Source organism: Henckelia pumila, chromosome 1 (genome assembly GCF_033568475.1).
Source record: "Henckelia pumila isolate YLH828 chromosome 1, ASM3356847v2, whole genome shotgun sequence".
In the NCBI taxonomy this organism is placed as follows: domain Eukaryota; kingdom Viridiplantae; phylum Streptophyta; class Magnoliopsida; order Lamiales; family Gesneriaceae; genus Henckelia; species Henckelia pumila.
The window spans coordinates 121842289-121866098 of record NC_133120.1 but is presented as its reverse complement, the minus strand read 5'-3'; the positions used below and the strand labels follow the sequence as shown (position 1 = coordinate 121866098).

Genomic DNA, 23810 nt, shown 5'->3' with positions numbered 1-23810 from the left:
TATAATTTGTAAATAAAACTATACAAAATTACTAATTATTTCTCAGCCCGTAATTAATTAAATATTATAAAATCTAAAAAATAACAAAAATAAAAAATATTTCAGATCTTAATTACGGAATTAAATCACAATATATATTCATATAATTAATCATTCTATAATATTTACATATATATATATATATATATCCAATTAAAATTACACAACATTATTTATATTATTTCCTAATTTCATCATTCTTTTGATAATATTTATTTTTAAAAAAATTTAAAAATCATAAATAAACATTTAAAATAAAATCCAACCTAAGATTCGAAAATGAAAATTTTCAGAATAGAAACGAAAAAAAAGTTTTAAAAAATCATACTTTTCAAATTATTAAATCAATTATTTTATATTTGACATATTTTTGTTATGGAGGATTTTCAAAAAATTTAAATTCCAAACCTAATCACAATATTGCATAATTAAAAATTGCATAATATTTGCATTTTTAATTTTGTACAAAATCACTGCCTTAATTAAAACTATACAAAATCACTACTAACTTCTCAACCCTTGTTAAATACAACAAAATCTAAAAATTAAGAAAAATATAGAATAACTTAAGTTTTACAAAATATAAAGCAATTCATATCTTGATTACGGAACTAAATCACAATATTCATATAATTAAAAATATATATATATACATATATATATATATATATATATAAATTTTCAACTTTCCAACCAATGATGTACACCTCATCCTCGATCACTAAAATCCGGTATCGTGTTTTAGTGGTGCGAAAAATAAAAAAAAACAATCAGATTTTAGTAAACGGGGACGAGGTGGGCAGAAATTGTTGGGCAGCTTAAAACTTATATATGTATATATATTTATTTATTTATATTTAGGATAATGCTAAAGGTACAACAAATATCGTGTACAACGATATTTACAACAATTATATCGTGAGATTTGCTATTTTATCGTGAGATTTCGTATTCAATTTATCGTGAGATTTTGATATATATAATTTTTACATTGTGTTGTATGATTTATTGTACAAAATTTGTTGTACATGTAACATTACTCTAATATATATATCTGTGTATCAGAATTCCTTTTATTTTAATCAGATATTTTTGTTGACTTTCCTTTTTCAAAATCACGTGGAGAGAGGATAAATTTTTATTACAATCTGTTCTATGTTTTTAAAATTGTCACTGGCCCATTACTATTACCAAAATATTCAACCCTCATATTAATCGTTTCGACTCCCTATATTTCACTTCGCACAGTTTCATTCATCTCTTATTTTTTATCCGATTAAATTCGTTGAAAATTTGCGGACATTAAATTCATCAAGAATTTTTTTTTCTAAATTCCACCAAATTTACATATAGTACTGTTTCATTCTATGATTATAAATACACCGATTAAAGTTTTCGAGTTTTGAGGTGTCACATATGTCATTCTTAAACTTTATATATACACGACTTGTCTGCTTATGTAGCTGGAATAATTATATAGGAATGATTTATGTTATTTTTAATTAATAATTTTTTCATATTTTTTTATTAATACTGGTATAATTATTTAAAATTTTAAAATACAAAAAAATATGATTGAATTTAAAAATATAGATAAATATGAGATTGAAAGATGTAATAAGTGATGTGATGGTATTTTCTTATGTTTTATTGAGTTAATTTGTGATGATTAGGTATATTTTTATTGGCTAAATTTATGTTATAGTCTCTGATCATTGTATGTAATTTGATATAGGAAAAGAGAAGAAATGAAGCTAAAGATGGAAGGAAAGAGTCAGATAAGAGAAGAATTACGAAGTAGCAATGATCAAAAAATCATATTTAATTTTAGAGAAGTTCAAATCCGATCTTCATCGTTTGGAATGAGGTTCAAGATGTTTTAAAGCAGCTGTCCAAATTTTAGCTCAATCCGACGGCTAGATCTCCAGATATGTATTTTTCAAAATCGCTGCTCGCTGGAAAAAAGTCGTGCTCGATCCTGCGAACTCGTGCGCCCTAGCGCGCCTATAGGGGTGGGTCGGTACGGTATACCGTACCAAAAATCGGATACCGTATACCGTACCGAAAAAATCGGTATGGAATTTTTCCATACCGATACCGTATCATATACCGAATATACCGAATTTTCGGTAAACCGAACTTTTGGTATGGCGAAAATCTATACCATGTACCGATACCGAATTCAAAAAAAATTCAGTATACCGAAAAATTGTCGGTATACCGAAAATTTTCATATATAAATTTTTTTAAAAAAATTATTTTTCGGTATTTTGGTATATACCGGTATACCGAAAAAAAAATTACCATACTGATACCGAAAATTTCGGTACGGGCCTACAAGAAAGTGCAAGGCAGTAAGTTGGATTTTTTTTTGCGCGCTCGATCCGCCCAACTCGTCAGATCGAGCGCGCGAGACGTGAATTTCAGGAATTAGAATTTAATTAGGAAACTTTCTTGGGAAGGACTCTAGTCTTCAAATATATCATATAACTCAAAAATTACTATCTTTTGATGAATTCTGAAGATATTTAGATGGCTACATACAGAGAATTCATCTGGCGGCTAAGTTTTATCTTTCTCGTTCTTAGATTTTAATTCTTCTAGTTTTTATTCTTGGTTGAGGAAGACGAAACCTTGATTTTATTTAATTTGTGAGATTTTGATTTTCAATGTTTGATTTTTATCGAGTATCAAGAGTTGTTCGGATTTATTTCATGCTTGTTTGTTTGATTATTAGATTGATCACCTGATAATTCTTTCGTACAATCTATTGCTAAATTAGAATTCAAATCCGTAATTGTTTGATTCATCTAATTTGTGAAGCAACTGCGTTTAATATTTTCTGCTGTTGAATTTGTTAAATCGTAGGAACAACAATTGACTAGGCTAAATACATTCGCTGGTGCATGTGTTGTCTAGATTCATCTGTTTCACTCATATGAATGCTACCTTCGATTTAAATCTAGATCGCTGGTATTTTGGTTGATTTATTGGTAAGGGTTAATCTAAAACGCTGGTGTCTAATTAACTAAAATTAAGGTGAAACAGGAATTAAATTTTCAATGGTGAATATTCAATGAGAATTAATTATTTTTAGATAATCAATGATCGAGTGAATGATTTCAAGGGTGTAGTCGACCGATACCAAGACTTGTTTTTAATTGATTTCTCTAGTTTAATTTAATCTTGCATGTTAATTGATTTAAATTCCAAATCCCCTTTTATTTATTTTTGGTATTTTTAATAACACAAATAAATTTCACTTTCCTCGTGGGAAATAGCTCTACTCTCGCTGCTACATGTTTATTTAGTTAATCTGAGTTGGGTTAATTTGGGCGCGACACGACTAAGCGCTACCAAATTTTGGCTTCATTGCCGGGAAAAGGCGTTTAATTTATTTGTGTTTTTGTTTTTGTTTTGTTTTTTTTTATTTTTATTATTCCTCCTAGTGCTACTCTGGTTTGTTCGTGCATGCAGGTGAATCTTCGGAAGAAGAAGAATTTCCATACGACCCAGAGATAGAAAGAATTTTGCATAGGCGAAGGGGGATTCTTGCAGTGTGATACTTCGAGATGTAAAATCGACAAATATTAGCAAGTTTTATCCAGCAACACGGATCGGAGAGACATTCTATGCAGCATGGAAGAGATTCAAAGATTTGGAAACCATCTTCCGGTATCATGAGTTTTCTAACTATTCTCTCCTTACAATTTTTCTTGATGGTTTGGATTTAGTGACAAGAAGATGGGTAATTGATGGAGCTTTCACAACCGGTATTTCAATATTTTTCCGAGATGATGATACCATGAGACTCCTATTGGATGATATGGCCGAGTTTGACTATTACCGGTATTCGCACTCTCAATACCCAGATTTTACAGACCAACCATTCGAGCTTCAAAAGGAGGAAGGAAGTTGTTCGAAGTTGATCTTACATCCTCTAGAGGATATAATGAGCAAGCTTGTGGCATCGACTGAGGAAGTTATAGAAGATCTAAAAAATTCTAGATGTCACCTTGTGGAGCACATGAAGAATATCAAGAGATCAATTCCCCAGGAACACCAAGAACAAGAAGTGAAGCAAGATACTCAAGCAATGACCAACCCGATTTGGTTCGATGATGATGACTCAGAGAACCAGGATTGGGAGTGCGAATCAAATCATGCTGAAGATTTAGGGGCGTTTGAGTCTTCTATTCTTATTGAACCGCAGTCGAAAGATGTTATGGAAGAAATATGGTATGATGAAAATATATTGCCACTCAAGTTTGAGGATGACGGAGTTCAAGAGTTTATCGATATGAACTCATCGATAGTATTATCATGCACACATCCCCAAGATCCTTCCTTTCCATTAGTACCAGTTTCAAAAGATGTTGGCTTCCTAGAGCCCACCGAGACGTTCTCTTCCCATGTTTATCAGCTACTTTGGAGTGTTGTTGAGGTGACGAGCTTAATCTGTATATATCTGGCCAAGATTGAGGGCACATGGAACAAAGATCTATTTGTGGTGTCATATGACACTTATTTTGGGTGTCAGCCGCTCTTTGAGGAGAGCTTCTGAGAGTCAAGCTGAAGACTGAAAATCAAGCGGTGCTTGGGAGGCAACCCAAGGGGAGTATTTTCTTCCATATCTTTTATTTGTTTTTCTTTAGTTTTTGTTTTTATTTTGCATTTTTACTTATATTGGGGACAATGTAAGATTCTAAATATGGGGGAGAGGACTTAGCCAGTAAGTTAGAGCATTTAGCCGTATTTTTGAAAACAATTTAGAGCTTATAGTTAGCAATGAATATCACTGATGAAATTCACTAGCCTATGATGATGAAGTTTTGTAAAATTATTTTTGCTGAAAAATTTTACTCTTGATTGGATATGAGAAACTTGAGGTTGAGTAGTGAATAATTTTAAACACACATGTTTGACCAGTGAACTGTAGCGATGTATTAGATGATGTTTGTGTCTGTTGGACCATTGCACGACAATAGGTGTTTGTGGAGCCTGATAGTGTGTTTTGAACCCTGATGATTTTTTTTGACTTGGCATAAATGATCTTGGGCGCACCTAGAAAAAAAAAATTTATATACAACTCCATCCGGGCTTAGAAAGGATTGAAATCCTAATCCTAAAAGATTAAATTCAAGGCTAAGTATGCGGATTAAATGAGGTTGATGCTTCATCCGGGATATAGACGAGGGGATTGAAATTCTAATTATGTCATAGTTATAGCTAAGTTTGCGGGTAATTATTGGGGCTAAAGCAATATCGGATGCAAAATCCGGAGGTGTGTAATTTTATCTCAAGAGAGTTGTGTTTTTGTTTGAAGATTGTTGGGAGGAAAGGGCTCTTGATGGGGATACTCACACTGATTTGTCATAGGTCGGCGAACAGTCTTAAAACTGACTCTTTTGAAGTTGCATGTAGCTGAAATAACATGACACACACACACACGTTTCACGCTTGAATGATGATGTATTATGGAAAATCGAGAGTATTCATAATTTTGTTTTGTATTTGAAAATTTCTTTGAGGCTGTGATTTCATTATTCATTTGTGTTTATGTTTTGTGTTGCTCGAGGGCGAGCAAGGTTTAAGTAGGGGGAGGTCTGATGTGATGGTATTTTTCTATGTTTTATTGAGTTAATTTGTGATGATTAGGTGTATTTTTATTGGCTAAATTCATGTTATATTTTCTAATCATTGTATGTGATTTGATATAGGAAAAGAGAAGAAATGAAGCTAATTAAAGATGGAAGGAAAGAGCCAGATAAGAGAAGAATTATGTAGCAGCAATTATCAGAAAATCATATTTAATTTTAAAAAAGATCAAATCCGATCTCCATCGTTCAGAATGAATTCAAGATGTTTTAAAGCAGCTTTCCAAATTTCAGCTCAATCCAACGGCTAGATCTCTGGATATGAATTTTTGAAAATCGCTGCTCGCTGGAAAAAAATCGTGCTCGATCCTGCGAACTCGTGCGCCCTAGCGCGCCTACAAGAAAGTGCAAGGCAGTAAGTTGGATTTTTTTTTGCGCGCTCGATCCGCCCAACTTGTCAGATCGAGCGCGCGAGACGTGAATTTTGGGAATTAGAATTTAATTAGGAAACTTTCTTGGGAAGGACTCTAGTCTTTAAATACATCATATAACTCGAAAATTACTATCTTTTGATGAATTCTGAAGATATTTAGACGGCTACTACAGAGAATTCATCTGGCGGCTAAGTTTTATCTTTCTTGTTCTTAGATTTTAATTCTTCTAGTTTTTATTCTTGGTTGAGGAAGACGAAACCTTGATTTTATTTACTTTGTTAGATTTTGATTTTAAAAATTTGATTTTTATCGAGTATCAAGAGTTGTTCTGATTTATTTCATGCTTGTGTATTTGATTATTAGATTGATCACCTAATAATTCTTTCGTACAATCTACTGCTAAATTAGAATTCAAATCCGTAATTGTTTGATTCATCTAATTTGTGAAGCAGCTGCGTTTAATATTTTCTGCTGTTGAATTTGTTAAATCGTAGGAACAACAATTGACTAGGCTAAATACATCCGCTGGTGCATGTGCTGTCTAGATTCATTAGTTTCACTCATATGAATGCTACCTTCGATTTAAATCTAGATCACTAGTATTTGGGTTGATTTATTGGTAAGGGTTAATCTAGAACGCTGGTGTCTAATTAACTAAAATTAAGGTGAAACATGAATTAAATTTTCAATGGTGAATATTAAATGAGAATTAATTATTTTTAGAGAATCGATGATCGAGTGAATGATTTCAAGGGTGTAGTCGACCGATACCAAGGCTTGTTTTTAATTGATTTCTCTAGTTTAATTTAATCTTGCATGTTAATTGATTTAAATTCCAAATCCCCTTTTATTTATTTTCGGTATTTTTAATAACACAAATAAATTTCACTTTTCTCGTGGGAACGATATCTAATCTCGCTACTACATGTTTATTTAGTTAATCTGAGTTGGGTTAATTTGGGCGCGACACGACTAAACGCTACCAATAAGCTAGAGAAGATATTTTAGGGGAACAAAACATTCATAAATAAAGTTATATAATGTTGATATAATAATAATTTTATATAAGGTGTCACCAAATAAATTAGGTTTCGTTGGGACAAATACTTTAAAAATATTTTTATTATTTTATAAGTGAAAAAACTTAAATTATGTGTTTGGACAAAATTTTTGTAAAACGCTTTTGAATTTTTTTTTTTTAAAATGTTCTCTAAGTATATTTTTAAAAAAATAATTGAGAGGTGTTTTAAAATATTTTAGAATAGAAGTTGATGATGAAAATAAAAACATATTACTTTTGAAATATTAAAATATTTTTATAGAATAGAAGTCGATGATGAAAATAAAAACATACTACTATTTTTATAAAATAGTCGATGTTGAAAATAAGAACATCTACTTTAATTATATAGTTAAATGATACACATATTTCGATGCTTGTGTTTACAATATTATAATGATTATTACAAGTTTTTTTTTAAATTTTTGGGTGCAATAACTATCCAATTAGAAAAATGGTTGATAATTTATGTTTGAGTTTGTAGGACCGATCGCTTGTCGTTTTTACCAAAAATTATAGATGATGGTAATTGTACAGTCCACATATTTTAAACCACGTACTAACCCAAGTGTTATGGTTCGACCACTCTATCTAGCAAAGATAATTATTGCATCCAATAATCTTCCTCTCAATAATTGCACTCTTTTCAATCAATAGGAATCGAACTTATGATCTTGATTCTGATACAATTGTAGGACCGAGTTCTAATCGTTTAACCAAAATCTATAACTGGTGAAAATTGCGCAACTCAAATCTTTAAGCCGCACAACAACCTAAATATAATTGTTCAATCGTCTATCCAATAAAGACAATTATTATACTCTAACAGAGCTGTTCTTCAGTTCAAAAAAATTAAAGTTGTATATCTATTATATCGTGAGATTTTATTATTATATCGCGAGATTTTAATTTAATATATCATGAGTTATTAATAATCTCGATGAAAAAAGTTTAATAAGTTGACCATTATTTTTTGTTTTATCCGAATCATAGCGTTTTTATCCCATTCACGTTTTGCTCCGTTATTTAGAACACTTGTGAAAATCGAACTTCTAACAACTCATCAAACGCTACCTTACATACTCCACTAACCGGAATATCCTCCAAGGCCACTGCTCTTTTATATAATTAACCCTAGACAACGTGAATTTCATGGCGTCAACTAGCTGCAAACTTCGAGGCAGACTAAAAAACTTTTGAGTCATGATCATTTAAATAAGAATAACGATCATTTCGTCAACTAAACCCGAGTGTCTCTACATATTGTCATCGTTATAAGTTCATAAAGAAATCAGCAGTACTAGCAGATCAAAATGGCGATTCCTCAATTATTCTCACTTATATTGCTCATGCTCCTCTGCTCATGTGCTGCTGTCTCTTCTTATGTAAATGCCAGATTCTTCCCTTCCCTTCCCTTCCATCAGTTTGTTTCTTTTTATAATTTGAAGAAGATCTTGATCTGGGCTAGCTATCGTAAATCGAACAATATAGTATTTTTGCTTAAAGGAAAATTTTAGAATGCCACGCATCAAGTATTTATTTGTGTTGCGCCAACTTGCAGGAAATGTGCATATATTCACTAAATATTCGAACTGGATCTGTCCCCAACGCCGGAACACACTCAAAAGTATCAGCGACCTTAAGCGATGCAAACGGCGAATCAATGGTGGTTCCAAATCTCGAGCAATGGGGACCAATGGATCAAGTCGATGGTTACTTTGAAAAGGGTAAGATGGATTTTTTCACAGGCCAAGGGCCGTGTACTAGGTCGCCTATTTGCAGGATATCTGTGAGTTCCGACGGATCGGGGCCGAGTCCTGGATGGTTCTGTGATGGCATTGACGTGAGCACTGGTCGGCCTGATGGGGTCATTACCAGAAAATCCTTTGCCATCAATCAGTGGGTCTTACCCGGCGCGGCTGTTGACATTAATATGTGTGGGCAAGAGAACATCAATGGGCAATGTTTCGCCGGAAGATGAAATTTATCACAGCTTATTTCCAGCTTCCCTATTATCTTCGCATTGAAAAATAATATTGTCATTCTGTTTCTTGTTAGTCTTTGTATAATATATTAATCTTCCATATCATTGTTTTAAATAATCTTTAGTGTTTACCACTTATTTATATATAATACGTGCGAGACACGTGTGAGCATATTTTCATCGTCGATAAGAGTTGTTAAATAAATAAGTTGAGAATAAATTCATTTGTTATAAATTAAAGATTTTCATATTATTTTAATCAATAGTAAATTCAACGTAATATATATATATATATATATATATATATATATATATATTATAAAATGCATGCAAAAGATCTTTATAAATTTTTAGGAAAAATAAGTTTTTTGGTCTAGTAATTTTACCCCCTTTGGGTTTTGGTCCATTAACTTTATCGATTTGGGTTTTGGTACATTAACTTTGCATTTTCAGTGTTTTTTGGTCCAACTGCGCACGTGTCAACTTTTGATTGGTCCAAAATGATGACGTGGACCAATCAAAAGCTGACACGTACGCAGTTGGACCAAAAAACACTAAAAATGCAAAGTTAGTGTACCCAAACCCAAATCGAAAAAGTTAATGGACCAAAACCAAAACATGGACAAGTTAATGGACCAAAAAAATTATTTTCTCAAATTTTTATGTGTTGCAAACATAAATTAATTTATAATTGCTGAAAAATATATTAATGATCAATCTTATAATTATTTATAAATTAGATATTGAAAAAAATATAATATAGAACTGATATAATAATAGTGTTATTAAAATAAATTTAAGAGAAGAAAAAAGTATAATCCATAATATCGAACCACTTATTTTATTACTATTTATGTATGAAAAAAAATAAACATATAATATAGAAATAATTTATAGGAGGGCAAAAACCCGGTTGAGTCCTAAATGTTTGGTCATTTTCTCGATTTCGTCTCAAATATTTTGACGTTCTCGATTTAGTCCTAAATATTTATAAATTTTGATCGAATTGGTCATTCCGTCATATTAACAGTTAAACCTAACGGTAGACATGATATGTAACAGAAAGAAAACCACGATTCAGCCCCAAATGTTTGGCTTCTTTCCTAGTTTGGTCACAAATTAAAATGATTTGGCGTTTTCGATTTAGTCATAATTAAACGTTTATAAATTTTGATCGAGTCGGTCTTTTTGTCAATCTAACGATCAATTAAACTAACTGTAAACATAACATATGACAATCATATATTAAAATCTCTAAAACTCAAATCAGATGCGCTAATTTTTAATCCAATTCGAGCAGGGGAAAAATGTTTTTTTTTTCTCATTTCTACAAAACTCAGTAATTTGGCTCAACTTTAAGAATGAAATTGACGCTGTTTCACACAATTTATCTCTATTTGGTAACTCCAAATTTCTTTTTTGCAGGCTAATCACATTTTCTTATTTTCAGATTTGGAAATTTCTATAGAACTTTTTATTTAGAAAATTTTTTCAAAAAAAAAAAAAATCAAAATAAAAAATCACTTTTTCTGGACATGTGTCGTTATTTAGTTTAATTTCGTATTCTTGTTCATCGATTATTTTTATTTTTCTTGCCATTGAAATTTTTTAGAACTACAATTTCGATAGGACCGAACGCTTACTGCTTTACCAAAATCTATAGTTTGAAATAATGGTGAAACTCAAATATTTTAAAACGCACAACAGTTCAAGCGTTATGGTTCGATCGCTCTATCTAGTAGGAACCATTATTGCACCCCAAAAATCTCCTTCATAATAATTGCATTCCTTGCAATCAATGAGAATCGAACCCAGAATATTGGCTCTTATACCAATTGTAGAGTTGAGCGCTTGCCCCTTTACCAAAAAACTATAACTTGTAGTAATGGTACAACTCGAATCTTTTAAAATCAGACAGTAGCTCAAGCGTCATGGTACGATTTCTATATGAGTAGGAACAATTATTGCACCCCAACATTTTCAATATTTTAATTAGAGATTTTATATAATTTTGAGTTTATGGAAAAAATGTAATAAATTAAATAAAGGTTTATAACAGATGATGTTGATAAATTTATTCATTTTTAATTCAGTCATTTTGAGGCCAACTTGATCAAAATAGATGAAAGGATCAAATCAGTCAAAATTTATAAACATTTAGGGCTAAATCGGGAGCTCTGAAACATTTAATTGGGACCGAACCAAGAATGACGTCAATCATTTGGGACTGAACCAGATATTCTCTCCGTTAATTTTAACCATTAAATAGACAGAAGGATAAACTCGAGATGATTTTTGAAACTTTTAGGACTAAATCGGGAACATCAATATTTGGGACCAAATTAACCGGAAAAATTATCAAACATATGAGACTGAACCGGGAATTTCCTCTTTATAGGATAATGCTAAAGGTACAATGAATATCGTGTATAACGATATTTACAACAATAATATTGTGAGATTTTGCTATTTTATCGTGAGATTTTTTATTTAATATATCGTAAGATTTTGATAAATTAAATTCTTGTATTGAATTTTTGTGTGTAAGACTTAGGTACAAATTTCGTTGTACATGTTACATCACTCTAATTTATAAACCTTAAATTAATTTATTACATCCTTTATATTTTGGACGCTTATCTCTTTCACGATTTTTTATTTTATTATCGGTCTTTTCTTATTTTTGAAAGAAAAGATATTCTCATCATCTCCAATAGAAATTCTTGTGATGTTGTCGTCATTAGTCATTTGCATTTTCATATCTTTATTATTTGATTCATTTGTTGGACGACCTCTTTTTTTTAATGCTGAAAATAATATTTCTTTGTAATAGTAAAAATAATTTCATTATCACCAATCTCCAATAATTCTTGTAGTTTTATCGTCTTTTATTTGTTGTATGCCAATATCTTTGATAATTGATACATTTTTTGGATGTCTTATTTTTGTAAGACTCTATCTCTTGTAAAAATTCTTACTCATTCGTTAATTGTTAGATAATCCGTATAAAGTAATTATTATAGTTTTTAGTTTTTACAAAGAAGAAAAACTAGTTAAAATTAGTAAAATATATTTTTAAATTTAATTTAATAATAAATTAAAATTTTGAAAAATATTAATTGACTTTTTTTAAATAAGTAAATATAGATAAAATAAATACTCATGGAGTATTTATAAGAATTATCTATCTTCTATATTCGATAATGCACGTATCACTTTAGTGAAATGTAATTAACTGTCGAACCTTCTTCATGACACCAACCTCGGTAAGACGGTAACATACGATTTAATTATTTGAATGTTTTATTTTAATTCATCGTTTAAAAATAATTAATCATAATTTTTGTCAAAAAGGATATTAGCATCAAGTCATTAAAGAAATTAAGTTTTCGTAGGAAAATCTTTTCACTCTATTTAGAAGAAAATAAAACAAAAAAAATTTGGGCAAATAAAACTAAAGAATTTTGGAATTTCAATATTCTCGAATTAAGATTTTCACCGAAAACAATCTGTTCAATTTATCTATCTAAAAACAAATAAAAGTCAAAGAATTTTGGAATTTCAATCTTTTTGAAAATTGGATACTTACCCTCTCTATATATATATATGTTAAATCCCTAAGTTTTGGTGATAACAAACAATAATTCATTGTTGTAGATCTTGTTGTCTTGCTTTGTAGAACAATTTATCGACCGATTGCTTTGAAAAAGTTCTCGCCCGGTCTGAGCAGTGGAATTCTCACCTCGAACTATACTCGCTTGGTTAATGTTAAAATCTGGCACTCACTCGGTCACACTTTCACTCGACTGGTAACCATACAGATCTACTCGCCTGATCTAGACTGTCCTCGACCATTCACCATTAAAGCATGTTATCCTAATAGCTTTAATGGATGTTTTTTGATTCAAGCTACACATTGATCAGAGTTGTCTTTCACTTTTTAAAAAAGTATATTGTCAAGTCATGCACAATCAACAAGAAATCAAAAAAATCATAATGTTTTCCCAAAATGATCATTGATGAGATTATGACCAAATTATGTCTGCTACCATTGCCTTTTTGATTTAGAAAATTCCAAATATCACATTTATTAAAGTGTACTGCATTTCAAGAAATGACAAAGTCAACAGTTCTTTTGCATTAATGATCTTCAGATGAGCGTTAACTCTCTCCATGCAAAAGTCACTATAAATAGAGATTGCGTGAAGAGAGAAAACCACCGAAGCTTTGTCCATGCAATTTGAATCTCTCTTGTTCACCAAGCTAGCAAGCTCTAATACTATTTGAGAACTCAGAAAATTCTTATCTACTTTTCTCAAATCAACCCTCACTTATCAAGAAAGTTATCAAAACTTCAAGGATCAACCAAGGTTCTTCAAGCTCCTCGACTGCTTCATACAGAAATCTTGTGACGAAAAGTTTGATAGTTTGGATCTAAGAATTCAAACAGTGACATTGTATCTGTGATAGTTTGATAAGAACTGTAATCTTATCTTGTGGTGTACTATGAGTTTTGAGTTAGGCATTGGATAAACCCTAATATTGGAGTGATTTGTTACAGTGTCTGTAAAATCAAAGTCTTCTAATGAATTCTTTTATGTGTAGAAGAAGGAGAGACACAGAAGGATTCAACCTTCAAACTTATCTCTTGTATTCCTTACTCTCTTTTATCTTGTTGATTCAACAACGATTTGAATATAAAGCTTCATTGAAGGCTATTAAACTATTTTTCACTTTCAAAGTTTTTCGAGTGCTTTCAAAAGTTGAAAAATTGGATCTAGTTGGTTAATACCTACTCGACCAATCAAGCATTTTAAAGAAAAATCGATCCCAAAAAGTGGATCAGAGAGGGTTTTCTCGACTGCTGATATCTATAATCTAATCATGAATTCATTCAACAAGATTCCTATGTTTTCTAAAGAATAATATGAAAATTGGAAAATAAGTACGTAGACACATATTTTAGCACAAGATGATGACATGTGGTATGTCATCACAGACGGCCCCATGAAGATCCTTAAAGCTAACACTGTCATAAATATATCCAGTGGCGAACCTCAAATGGTGGAGAATCATAGATCATGATTGTGAGACCCCGTTTCTAATCTCATATTCTCGAATAATTAAACAAAATCAAACACGAAGAGCCGCGTAAAAATGAATAAATTTTTTTTTATTTTTTTTTATAACAGCGCGCCCGCGCCTAAATTGGCGTGCCCACGCCGGAGTCTCGCAAAAGATGTTGGAACATGCGTTCTCTGATCACACGGATGTGATACCCGGAGCAGCGGAAGTTTAAAAATTTTATTTTTCGATATGGAACGATTCCATATCGTGGGTATCAAATCCTAACGATTAAAATCTTGCAAGTAAAAATATAAATTCACAATTAAATATTTTTACCTCTTCAAGCTAAGGCTTGATTATGGACTCCAACAGAATTTAATCTGCTCTTGTTGTAAATCCCGGGAACCGATGACTATCACGATCAACCTCCGGAATTAAGTCCACGAATAGAAAACTAAAACCCTCTGATTGATTGCACTAGAAATCAATCAAATGTTTATCGAAGAGAATAAACAGATTTGATCTGTCAATTCAGAATGTAATTTTTCACAAAAATTACAGACTGAATTATCTCAAAAAGGAGCAGAGGAATTCAAAAATTCCCCTTGAAATATTATGCAGTATTTTCGAAAATTGCAAGAGTGAATGCTATGTAATTTTTGAACACTACACATGTATTTATAGATAATTTCTAGACTAGATTAAGTTATAATTGTATTAGGACACTAACTTCTTAGGGCCCACAATCCATAACTTAAGCCCAACAAGCCAAGCCTATTATTATAGAAATTAATATAAAATTCATCGTGACTCCGATTGATAAACTGATTTTACCAATGTGTACAGAAACCATTTCTGCATCTTTTAAAGTCAAGATAATTTTTTTGAATCCGAATTCAGTGATTTCCAAAAATGCCCATCCCTATGTCATTTTAGGAAATTCCACTCCCTTTTAGTTAAGAAGTTCAACTTCTCTTTCATTAAATTTAACTCTTTAAATTTAACTATCTCAACGGGATTTAGTAATTTATTACTTGTGTGACCCTCAATGGTTCAGGGATACAGCTAGCCGTGGGCTCACAACTCCTTGTGACTCGGAACAACAATTTCCGACTTACCCATCGAATCATGGTAAGAGCGCCTAGCAACATCGCCCCATGATTCCCTAGGTATCAGTGATAGTGCCTGCAAGAACCAGTAGATTTTGGTTAGCGTACAGTACGGTCCCTTCATCCATATATCCCGATCGAATCAACAACCATTGGTGTATCGAGAGTCATTCGAGATTCGATAACTATGCATACATCTTGGAGATCAAATAGTGACATCGCATGTGTTACTAAGAAAACCGAGTAACCTAAAACACATCATGTACTCTGGCCAGAGATTCGTCACACTAATATCTCCTCAGATCGCATAGGATATCCACACTCGCAAGTATGTGGTGAATCCTTGACAACAAAGCATCGACTCCTATATGTGTCGTAACTATACCCAATACCGACACCTGATGACCCCAATAGAGTCGGTAAACGAGTCAAAGTACAGTACTAGCATATAGAGTCTCAATGATGTTTCAAGTAGTAAGGACTAATGGTGTACAACCAAAACCGCGGACTTTATCCACTCGATAAGTGATAACCACTTGAAAAGTCCGGATATGGTAGTTCGATCATTCATCATATGAATATCCATTTGCATGCTTTGAACATCTCTATGTTCCATACCAATGAAACGTGGTACTAGGCATCGCAAATGCTAGTCTCAATCTCGAGCGATCCTTATCCTTATTTGCGGACGGCTCAATTGACTAGGAACTGTTTAGAATATACAGTGACTATAAGATGTGTTTCATGATAGTCATCCCAATGTACTATCACATCTTACATACACTATAGTATATTCAAGGTCTTTATCAAAACAACAATAATATATCATAATATAACAATATGAAGGAAGATAAAGAAAATGCCATTATAAAATGTAAATTATATTAAACAAAGATTGTTTATACATAGAGTCATAAAAGCCCTTAGCCACAAGTTGGCTATTCGGGCACCCACTCTTTCAATCTTCCACTTGCCCTAAAGCCAACTAGTCATACTACGTAGTCCCATTGCTTCGCGATGCTTGTCAAACAATGGTCCTGACAAGGGCTTAGTAAGTGGATCAGCGATATTATCTGTAGAGGCCACTCTCTCGACAGTGATGTCTCCTCTTTCCACAATCTCCCGGATGATGTGGTATTTCCTTAGTACGTGTTTGGATCTTTGATGAGACCTTGGTTCCTTTGCCTGAGCAACGACACCAGTGTTGTCGCAGTACACCAGAACTGGACCAACAGCTTTAGGAATTACGCCCAACTCTTGGACGAAATTTCTCATCCAAACGGCCTCTTTAGCAGCAGCTGATGCTGCAATGTATTCTGCCTCAGTGGTGGAATCCGCTGTGATGTCCTGCTTGGAACTCTTCCAAGAGACAGCACTGCCATTGAGCATGAATACAAATCCAGAGGTTGACTTCGAGTCATCCACGTCTCTTTGGAAGCTAGAGTCGGTATAGACTTCCAATTTCAATTCTCTTCCTCCATAAACCATGAATATATTCTTAGTCCTTCTCAAGTACTTAAAAATATCCTTCACGGCTTTCCAATGCATTTGACCGGGGTTGGCCTGATATCTGCTCGTGACACTCAGAGCAAAGGCTACATCCGGTCTGGTAGATATCATCCCATACATAATACTACCTATGGCTGACGCATATGGTATGTGTGTCATTTTCTCTATCTCTTCATCAGTCTTGGGACACATAGACTTGGATAGAGAAATTCCATGACACATCGGTAGATGTCCTCTCTTGGACTCATCCATAAAAAACCTTTTCAATATGGTGTCGATTTAGGTTGCTTGAGTGAGTCCTATCATTCTCTTAGATCTATCTCTATAGATCTGTATCCCTAGAATATAGGAGGCCTCACCCAAATCCTTCATCGAGAATCTACCTGATAACCATATCTTTGTTGATTGCAACATCCCTACGTCATTCCCAATGAGTAGGATGTCATCAACATAAAGCACTAAGAACGTCACCGCATCCTTAACTACTTTCTTGTACACGGACGGTTCCTTCGGGTTTTTGATGAAACCAAAGTCCTTTATTGTTTCATCAAATTTCTGGTTCCAACTTCTTGATGCTTGTTTGAGACCATAAATTGATCTCTGAAGCTTGCATACCTTATGTTCGCTTCCCATGGATGTGAATCCCTCGGGCTGCATCATATAGATTTCTTCCTTAATGTTTCCATTAAGAAATGCAGTCTTCACATCCATTTGCCATATCTCATAGTCATACCATGCTGCTATGGCAATAAGGATTCTTATGGACTTGAACATTGCGACTGGTGAAAAGGTTTCATCATAGTCAACTCCTTGTCTTTGAGTATAACCTTTTGCTACCAATCGTGCCTTGTAAGTTAGTACCTTGCCATCAGGCCCAAGTTTTCTCTTGTAGATCCATTTACACCCTATTAGAACAATTCCATCGGGAGGATCTACTAAAGACCAAACTTGGTTTGTATGCATCGATTCTATTTCCGACTTCATAACATCAAGCCATAAATTCAAATCCGCATCAGAAATTGCTTCCTTGAAGTTTCTTGGATCACATCCAATGTCAGGTTCACTTTGTTCCCCTTCAAGAAGAAGACCATATCGAATAGGAGGTCTAGAAGTCCTCTCGGATCTCCTAGATGTAGGCGTGTCCACTGAAGGTTCTTGAGGTGTGGGATCGTTATTTTGTATCTCAGGTTCTTCTCGAATTTCTTCGAGTTCCATCATCTTGCCTTTATTATCTAATAAAAACTCCTTCTCCATGAAGGTGGCATTTCTCGAAACAAACACTTTTGTTTCAGTAGGATGATAGAAATAATATCTGATTGAATTCTTCGGATATCCTACAAAATAACATAAGGTGGATCGACTATCCAACTTATCTCCCACTGTCTGCTTCACGTAAGCAGGACATCCCCAAATCCTCAAGTACGAATACTTAGGAGCTTTGCCATTCCATAACTCGTATGGAGTTTTATTCACTGCTTTGGTGTGAACATTGTTCAACAACAACACCGCCGTTTCAAGTGCATAGCCCCAAAACGAAGGAGGGAGCTCAGTGAAGCTCATCATAGATCGAACCATGTCCAACAAAGTTTGATTGCGACGCTCCGAGACACCATTCAGCTGAGATGTCATAGGAGGAGTCCACTGAGAGAGAATCCCATTCTCTTTTAGATAGCTCAAAAACTCGGTACTTAAGTATTCTCCACCTCGATCCGATCGAAGTGCTTTAATACTTCTACCTTGTTTGTTTTCTACTTCAGCCTTGAATTTTTTGAACTTTTCAAATGATTCAGACTTATATTTCATTAAATATAAATACCCATACCTAGAATAATCATCAGTAAAGGTAATGAAGTAGGTGTGACCAAATTTAGTACCGATACTAAATGGTCTGCAAACATCTGTATGGATCAAATCCAACAGATTTTGACTACGCTCAGGCTTCCCTTTGAAAGGAGATTTAGTCATTTTTCCTTTTAGGCAGGACTCACAAGTAGGTAGAGAGTTAATATCAGACATATCAAACATGCCCTCTCCCACTAGCTTGTTCATCCTCCTTGAGGAAATATGACCTAGCCTAGCATGCCAAAGGTTTGCCGGGTTTTGACTATCGTTTTTCCTTTTATTTGTTGTTGCCGGTTTATCAACATAATAAACTGGAACGTCTTTTAATTTTAAGTTATATAGATCGTTTTTAAATTGTCCATTTCAAATCAAACATTCATTCTTGTAAATATTGCAAATCTCATTCGCAAAATTCAAGAAAGATCTTCTCTATCAAGAATAGAAATAGAAATAATGTTTTAATGAAATCTTGGTACAAATAAAAAAAATCTCTCTCAAAATATAGCTTAAAATCGTTTTGCAAAATTAAACGAATGTTTCCCATAGCTTTGGATTCAACTCTGGAACCATTCCTGAGCCTTAACTGGGTCTCACCATCCTTAGCCTATTACTTCTTGTCATCATCTGAAACTCATTGCAAATGTGAGATCTACATCTGGTATCCAATACCCAAGAAATAGTATTAAGTGAAACATTTATAAAATATATCCTTTGTAGTTCGTAACTACTCGATATACATTCTTTGCAGTTGCGCTTCCAGTAACCGGGTTTCTTGCAGTGATGGCAAACTTATTTAGACTTGTCCATCTTTGCATGTAACATTTGGCCTTGAGATCATGGTCCTACCATTTCTCTAGTTCGGCCAACCTTTTCGAAGTTACATCAGCCGGGGCTGTTTTTGGAGGAGCCTTTTCTAACACTTTAGAAAATCTTTTCCCGAGCTCAGGACAATCTTAACTTATGGAACCATTCCGTATAGTTTGCGCCAGAAAGTTTGTTTTGTTCGAGAATTGAAATATGTGGATTACGAAGATTCATCATAACGATATACTGAGATGAAACAGACAATAATCGATGATTGCTTAATTAATTTACTAAGACATAAAATATGACGAAATTTATTTTATGAATTTCACTCCCACTATTTTAACGATTTTACTACCCTCTAGTGAAAACGGGAAACTTGTTTCCTTAGTGGGAACATGGAGTCCAATTGAGAAACTATAGTCCCGAATAATATCAGCCAACCATAATTTTCAAAAGGTAGAGCCCAATTGCTTCCAAAGCAACCCCCATGTTTTTACCTCATGTCCAATAAGGGCCCAATAATATGACGCCGTTTAATGTGACATGTCAAGATGACCCATCAATATTAAGTTGTGATGGACGGTCGCCATGTGGATCCCCAATAATATGAGCCAATCCCATGGGAGTTCCACCCAACTTACAACATGTGTCGATCCAATGTACAGCTTTTCGACGAACGGGCCCCCCCAATAATATGAGCCGGACCGTGCCCGCGGGTAGCATCTCATACATTGATCGTTGATGGAAGGTAGGAACATTTAAACAATATTTAAATTCCCTTTTTTTTTTTATCTTGATATCAATTTTAAATCATATTTAAAATGAGAGATTTTTAATTTTGAAAATTATCTCATCATGCAATATTTGTATACTTGCGGGATTCATACAATTTAGTCTAAACATGCATACAACAATAATATCATATATTATTTAAAGGATGATCGATCCCAATCACTAATCGATCCGTGGTTGCCAATCACGAGTCTAAGTCCAATCCTAGGTGATATGCAAGTATGCAATGCAATCCTATTACATTGAGCTTCCAATTTACATTTCTTCGGTCTTTATTGTCTGCTGGGCCCACCTTTGTCTTCAAATCTTTATCTCCCATTACGTCTAATAAATTTACAATAAATTTCGATGACGAGTAGGGGATACATATTTAAGGGTGGGAACGGGCCATAAACCAGACCCACTTTTTATTACAAATGACAATTCAAATTGGGCCATAAACCAAGCCCATTAATAAAACCCAACAACAATAAAACCAAATGTAAATAACTTAACATACACCTATAATATTGGTCATGGCAATCGATCATCCTTTTATCCAATAAGTAATTCAACAATTAAATAATTGGATAACATGCAATGACATCATAATTAAAAAGATAAAATCAAATTTTATCTTATCCTTTCATAAGATCATATCTTATAATCAATTGTACCAAAATAATTAATTTTATAAAATCTAATTTAACGGATAAAATTTTTAAATTTTCCAAAAATTCAAATTTATCCAAAAATCAATTTTAAAAATTTCGGACTCAAACAATTTGATCCGATGCCTCGTGGACCAATCAAAAACAATTTTTGATCGGACCAAAAACTAAAATTTCAAAAATTTCAAAAAATCCAAAAAATCAAAATTTAAAATTTCCGAACTGCCCGGGACATTCCCGGGCAGCCCCGCCTCCACGTGGGATAGGGCTGCCCACGTGGAGGTGGGCAGCGATCCGGGCAGCGACGCTCGCTGCCCGATTGCCCTTGTTTCCCTTCAAATTTAATTTTAAAATTTTTCGTTTTGTTTCAAAAACCGAGGCTAAAAATTTTGTACAATCGATTAATTTTAATCGTTTGTTCAAAGTTTACGACCTGTCTCTGATATCACTGTTGTAACATGCGTTCTCTGATCACACGGATGTGATACCCGGAGCAGCGAAAGTTTAAAAATTTTATTTTTCGATATGGAACGATTCCATATCGTGGGTATCAAATCCTAACGATTAAAATCTTGCAAGTAAAAATATAAATTCACAATTAAATATTTTTATCTCTTCAAGCTAAGGCTTGATTATGGACTCCAACAGAATTTAATCTGCTCTTGTTGTAAATCCCGGGAACCGATGACTATCACGATCAACCTCCGGAATTAAGTCCACGAATAGAAAACTAAAACCCTCTGATTGATTGCACTAGAAATCAATCAGATGTTTATCGAAGAGAATAAACAGATTTGATCTGTCAATTCAGAATGTAATTTTTCACAAAAATTACAGACTGAATTATCTCAAAAAGGAGCAGAGGAATTCGAAAATTCCCCTTGAAATATTATGCAGTATTTTCGAAAATTGCAAGAGTGAATGCTATGTAATTTTTGAACACTACACATGTATTTATAGATAATTTCTAGACTAGATTAAGTTATAATTATATTAGGACACTAACTTCTTAGGGCCCACAATCCATAACTTAAGCCCAACAAGCCAAGCCTGTTATTATAGAAATTAATATAAAATTCATCGTGACTCCGATTGATAAACTGATTTACCAATGTGCACAGAAACCATTTCTGCATCTTTTAAAGTCAAGATAATTTTTCTAAATCCGAATTCAGTGATTTCCAAAAATGTCCATCCCTATGTCATTTTAGGAAATTCCACTCCCTTTTAGTTAAGAAGTTCAACTTCTCTTTCATTAAATTTAACTCTTTAAATTTAACTATCTCAACGGGGTTTAGTAATCCATTACTTGTGTGACCCTCAATGGTTCAGGGATATAGCTAGCCGTGGGCTCACAACTCCTTGTGACTCGGAACAACAATTTTCGACTTACCCATCGAATCATGGTAAGAGCGCCTAGCAACATCGCCCCATGATTCCCTAGGTATAACTGATAGTGCCTGCAAGAACCATTAGATTTTGGTTAGCGTACAGTACGGTCCCTTCATCCATATATCCCGATCGAATCAACAACCATTGGTGTATCGAGAGTCGTTCGAGATTCGATAACTATGCATTACATCTTGGAGATCAAATAGTGACATCGCATGTGTTACTAAGAAAACCGAGTAACCTAAAACACATCATGTACTCTGGCCAGAGATTCGTCACACTAATATCTCCTCAGATCGCATAGGATATCCACACTCGCAAGTATGTGTTGAATTCTTGACAACAAAGCATCGACTCCTATATGTGTCGTAACTGTACCCAATCCCGACACCTGATGACCCCAATAGAGTCGGTAAACGAGTCAAAGTACAGTACTAGCATATAGAGTCTCAATGATGTTTCAAGTAGTAAGGACTAATGGTGTACAACGAAAACCGCGGACTTTATCCACTCGATAAGTGATAACCACTTGGAATGTCCGGATAGGGTAGTTCGATCATTCATCATATGAATATCCATTTGCATGCTTTGAACATCTCTATGTTCCATACCAATGAAATGTGGTACTAGGCATCGCAAATGCTAGTCTCAATCTCGAGCGATCCTTATCCTTATTTGTGGACGGCTCAATTGACTAGGAACTGTTTAGAATATACAGTGACTATAAGATGTGTTTCATGATAGTCATCCCAATGTACTATCATATCTTACATACACTATAGTATATTCAAGGTCATATCAAAACAACAATAATATATCATAATATAAAAATATGAAGGAAGATAAAGAAAATGCCATTATAAAATGTAAATTATATTAAACAGAGATTGTTTATACATAAAGTCATAAAAGCCCTTAGCCACAAGTTGGCTATCCGGGCACCCACTCTTTCAAAAGACAGCGCGCCCGCGCCGCGACCTCGCAAGGAACAGAGCTCCCGCGCCAATAATCAGGGCGCCCGCGCCGTGACCTCGCAAAATAAAGGCGCGCCTGCGCCCACCCCAGCGCGCCTGCGCCGTCAACTCGGCTGCATAAAATCCAAGGCATAAAAATACAACTTTACAAACTCGAATCCATAATCCAAGTAACCCAGGTTCAATACATAGCTCAAACGTGAATCAAGGGGGTTTCAAAACACCAACAAACCACAATTAATAAAACGAGTTCGACAAATAGAATTCCAACGACTCAACAAAACTAATACAGATACAATCGACTCGACCCTACAACGCGGAGTCTCACTTCTATCGATCTCACCCCAAGCTAACCAAGACGACTCAGTCCAGCTCCTAATCCTCCTGTTTCCAAGTACACATACAAACAAAGACAACTGCCGGATAAACCGGTTAGAAATATAATTTCTAAGTATAAGAGACAGGCATGCAATATCAAATAAACACCTCAGATTGAAATGTAATAATCAATAACAAATCAAAATGAGAATGAATGAATGCATGACTTCAAAACT

General features: G+C 33.8%; 1 protein-coding gene across 1 annotated transcript; it reads left to right on the top strand.

Annotated features, from left to right (window-relative positions):
• The first annotated feature begins 8443 nt into the window (after window positions 1–8443).
• Window positions 8444–9111, top strand: LOC140873897 (PLAT domain-containing protein 1-like). Its single transcript, XM_073277185.1, has 2 exons — window positions 8444–8620; window positions 8692–9111. Exons 1-2 carry the CDS (start codon window positions 8444–8446, stop codon window positions 9109–9111), a joined length of 597 nt encoding a protein of 198 aa, XP_073133286.1.
• The last annotated feature ends 14699 nt before the right edge of the window (window positions 9112–23810 follow it).

Coding starts and splice junctions, on each gene's coding strand:
- LOC140873897 (XM_073277185.1), top strand. CDS start 8,444: ATGGCGATTCCTCAATTATTCTCACTTATATTGCTCATGCTCCTCTGC. Junction 8,621..8,691: donor ATCGTAAATCGAACAATATA/GTATTTTTGCTT, acceptor GCCAACTTGCAG/GAAATGTGCATATATTCACT.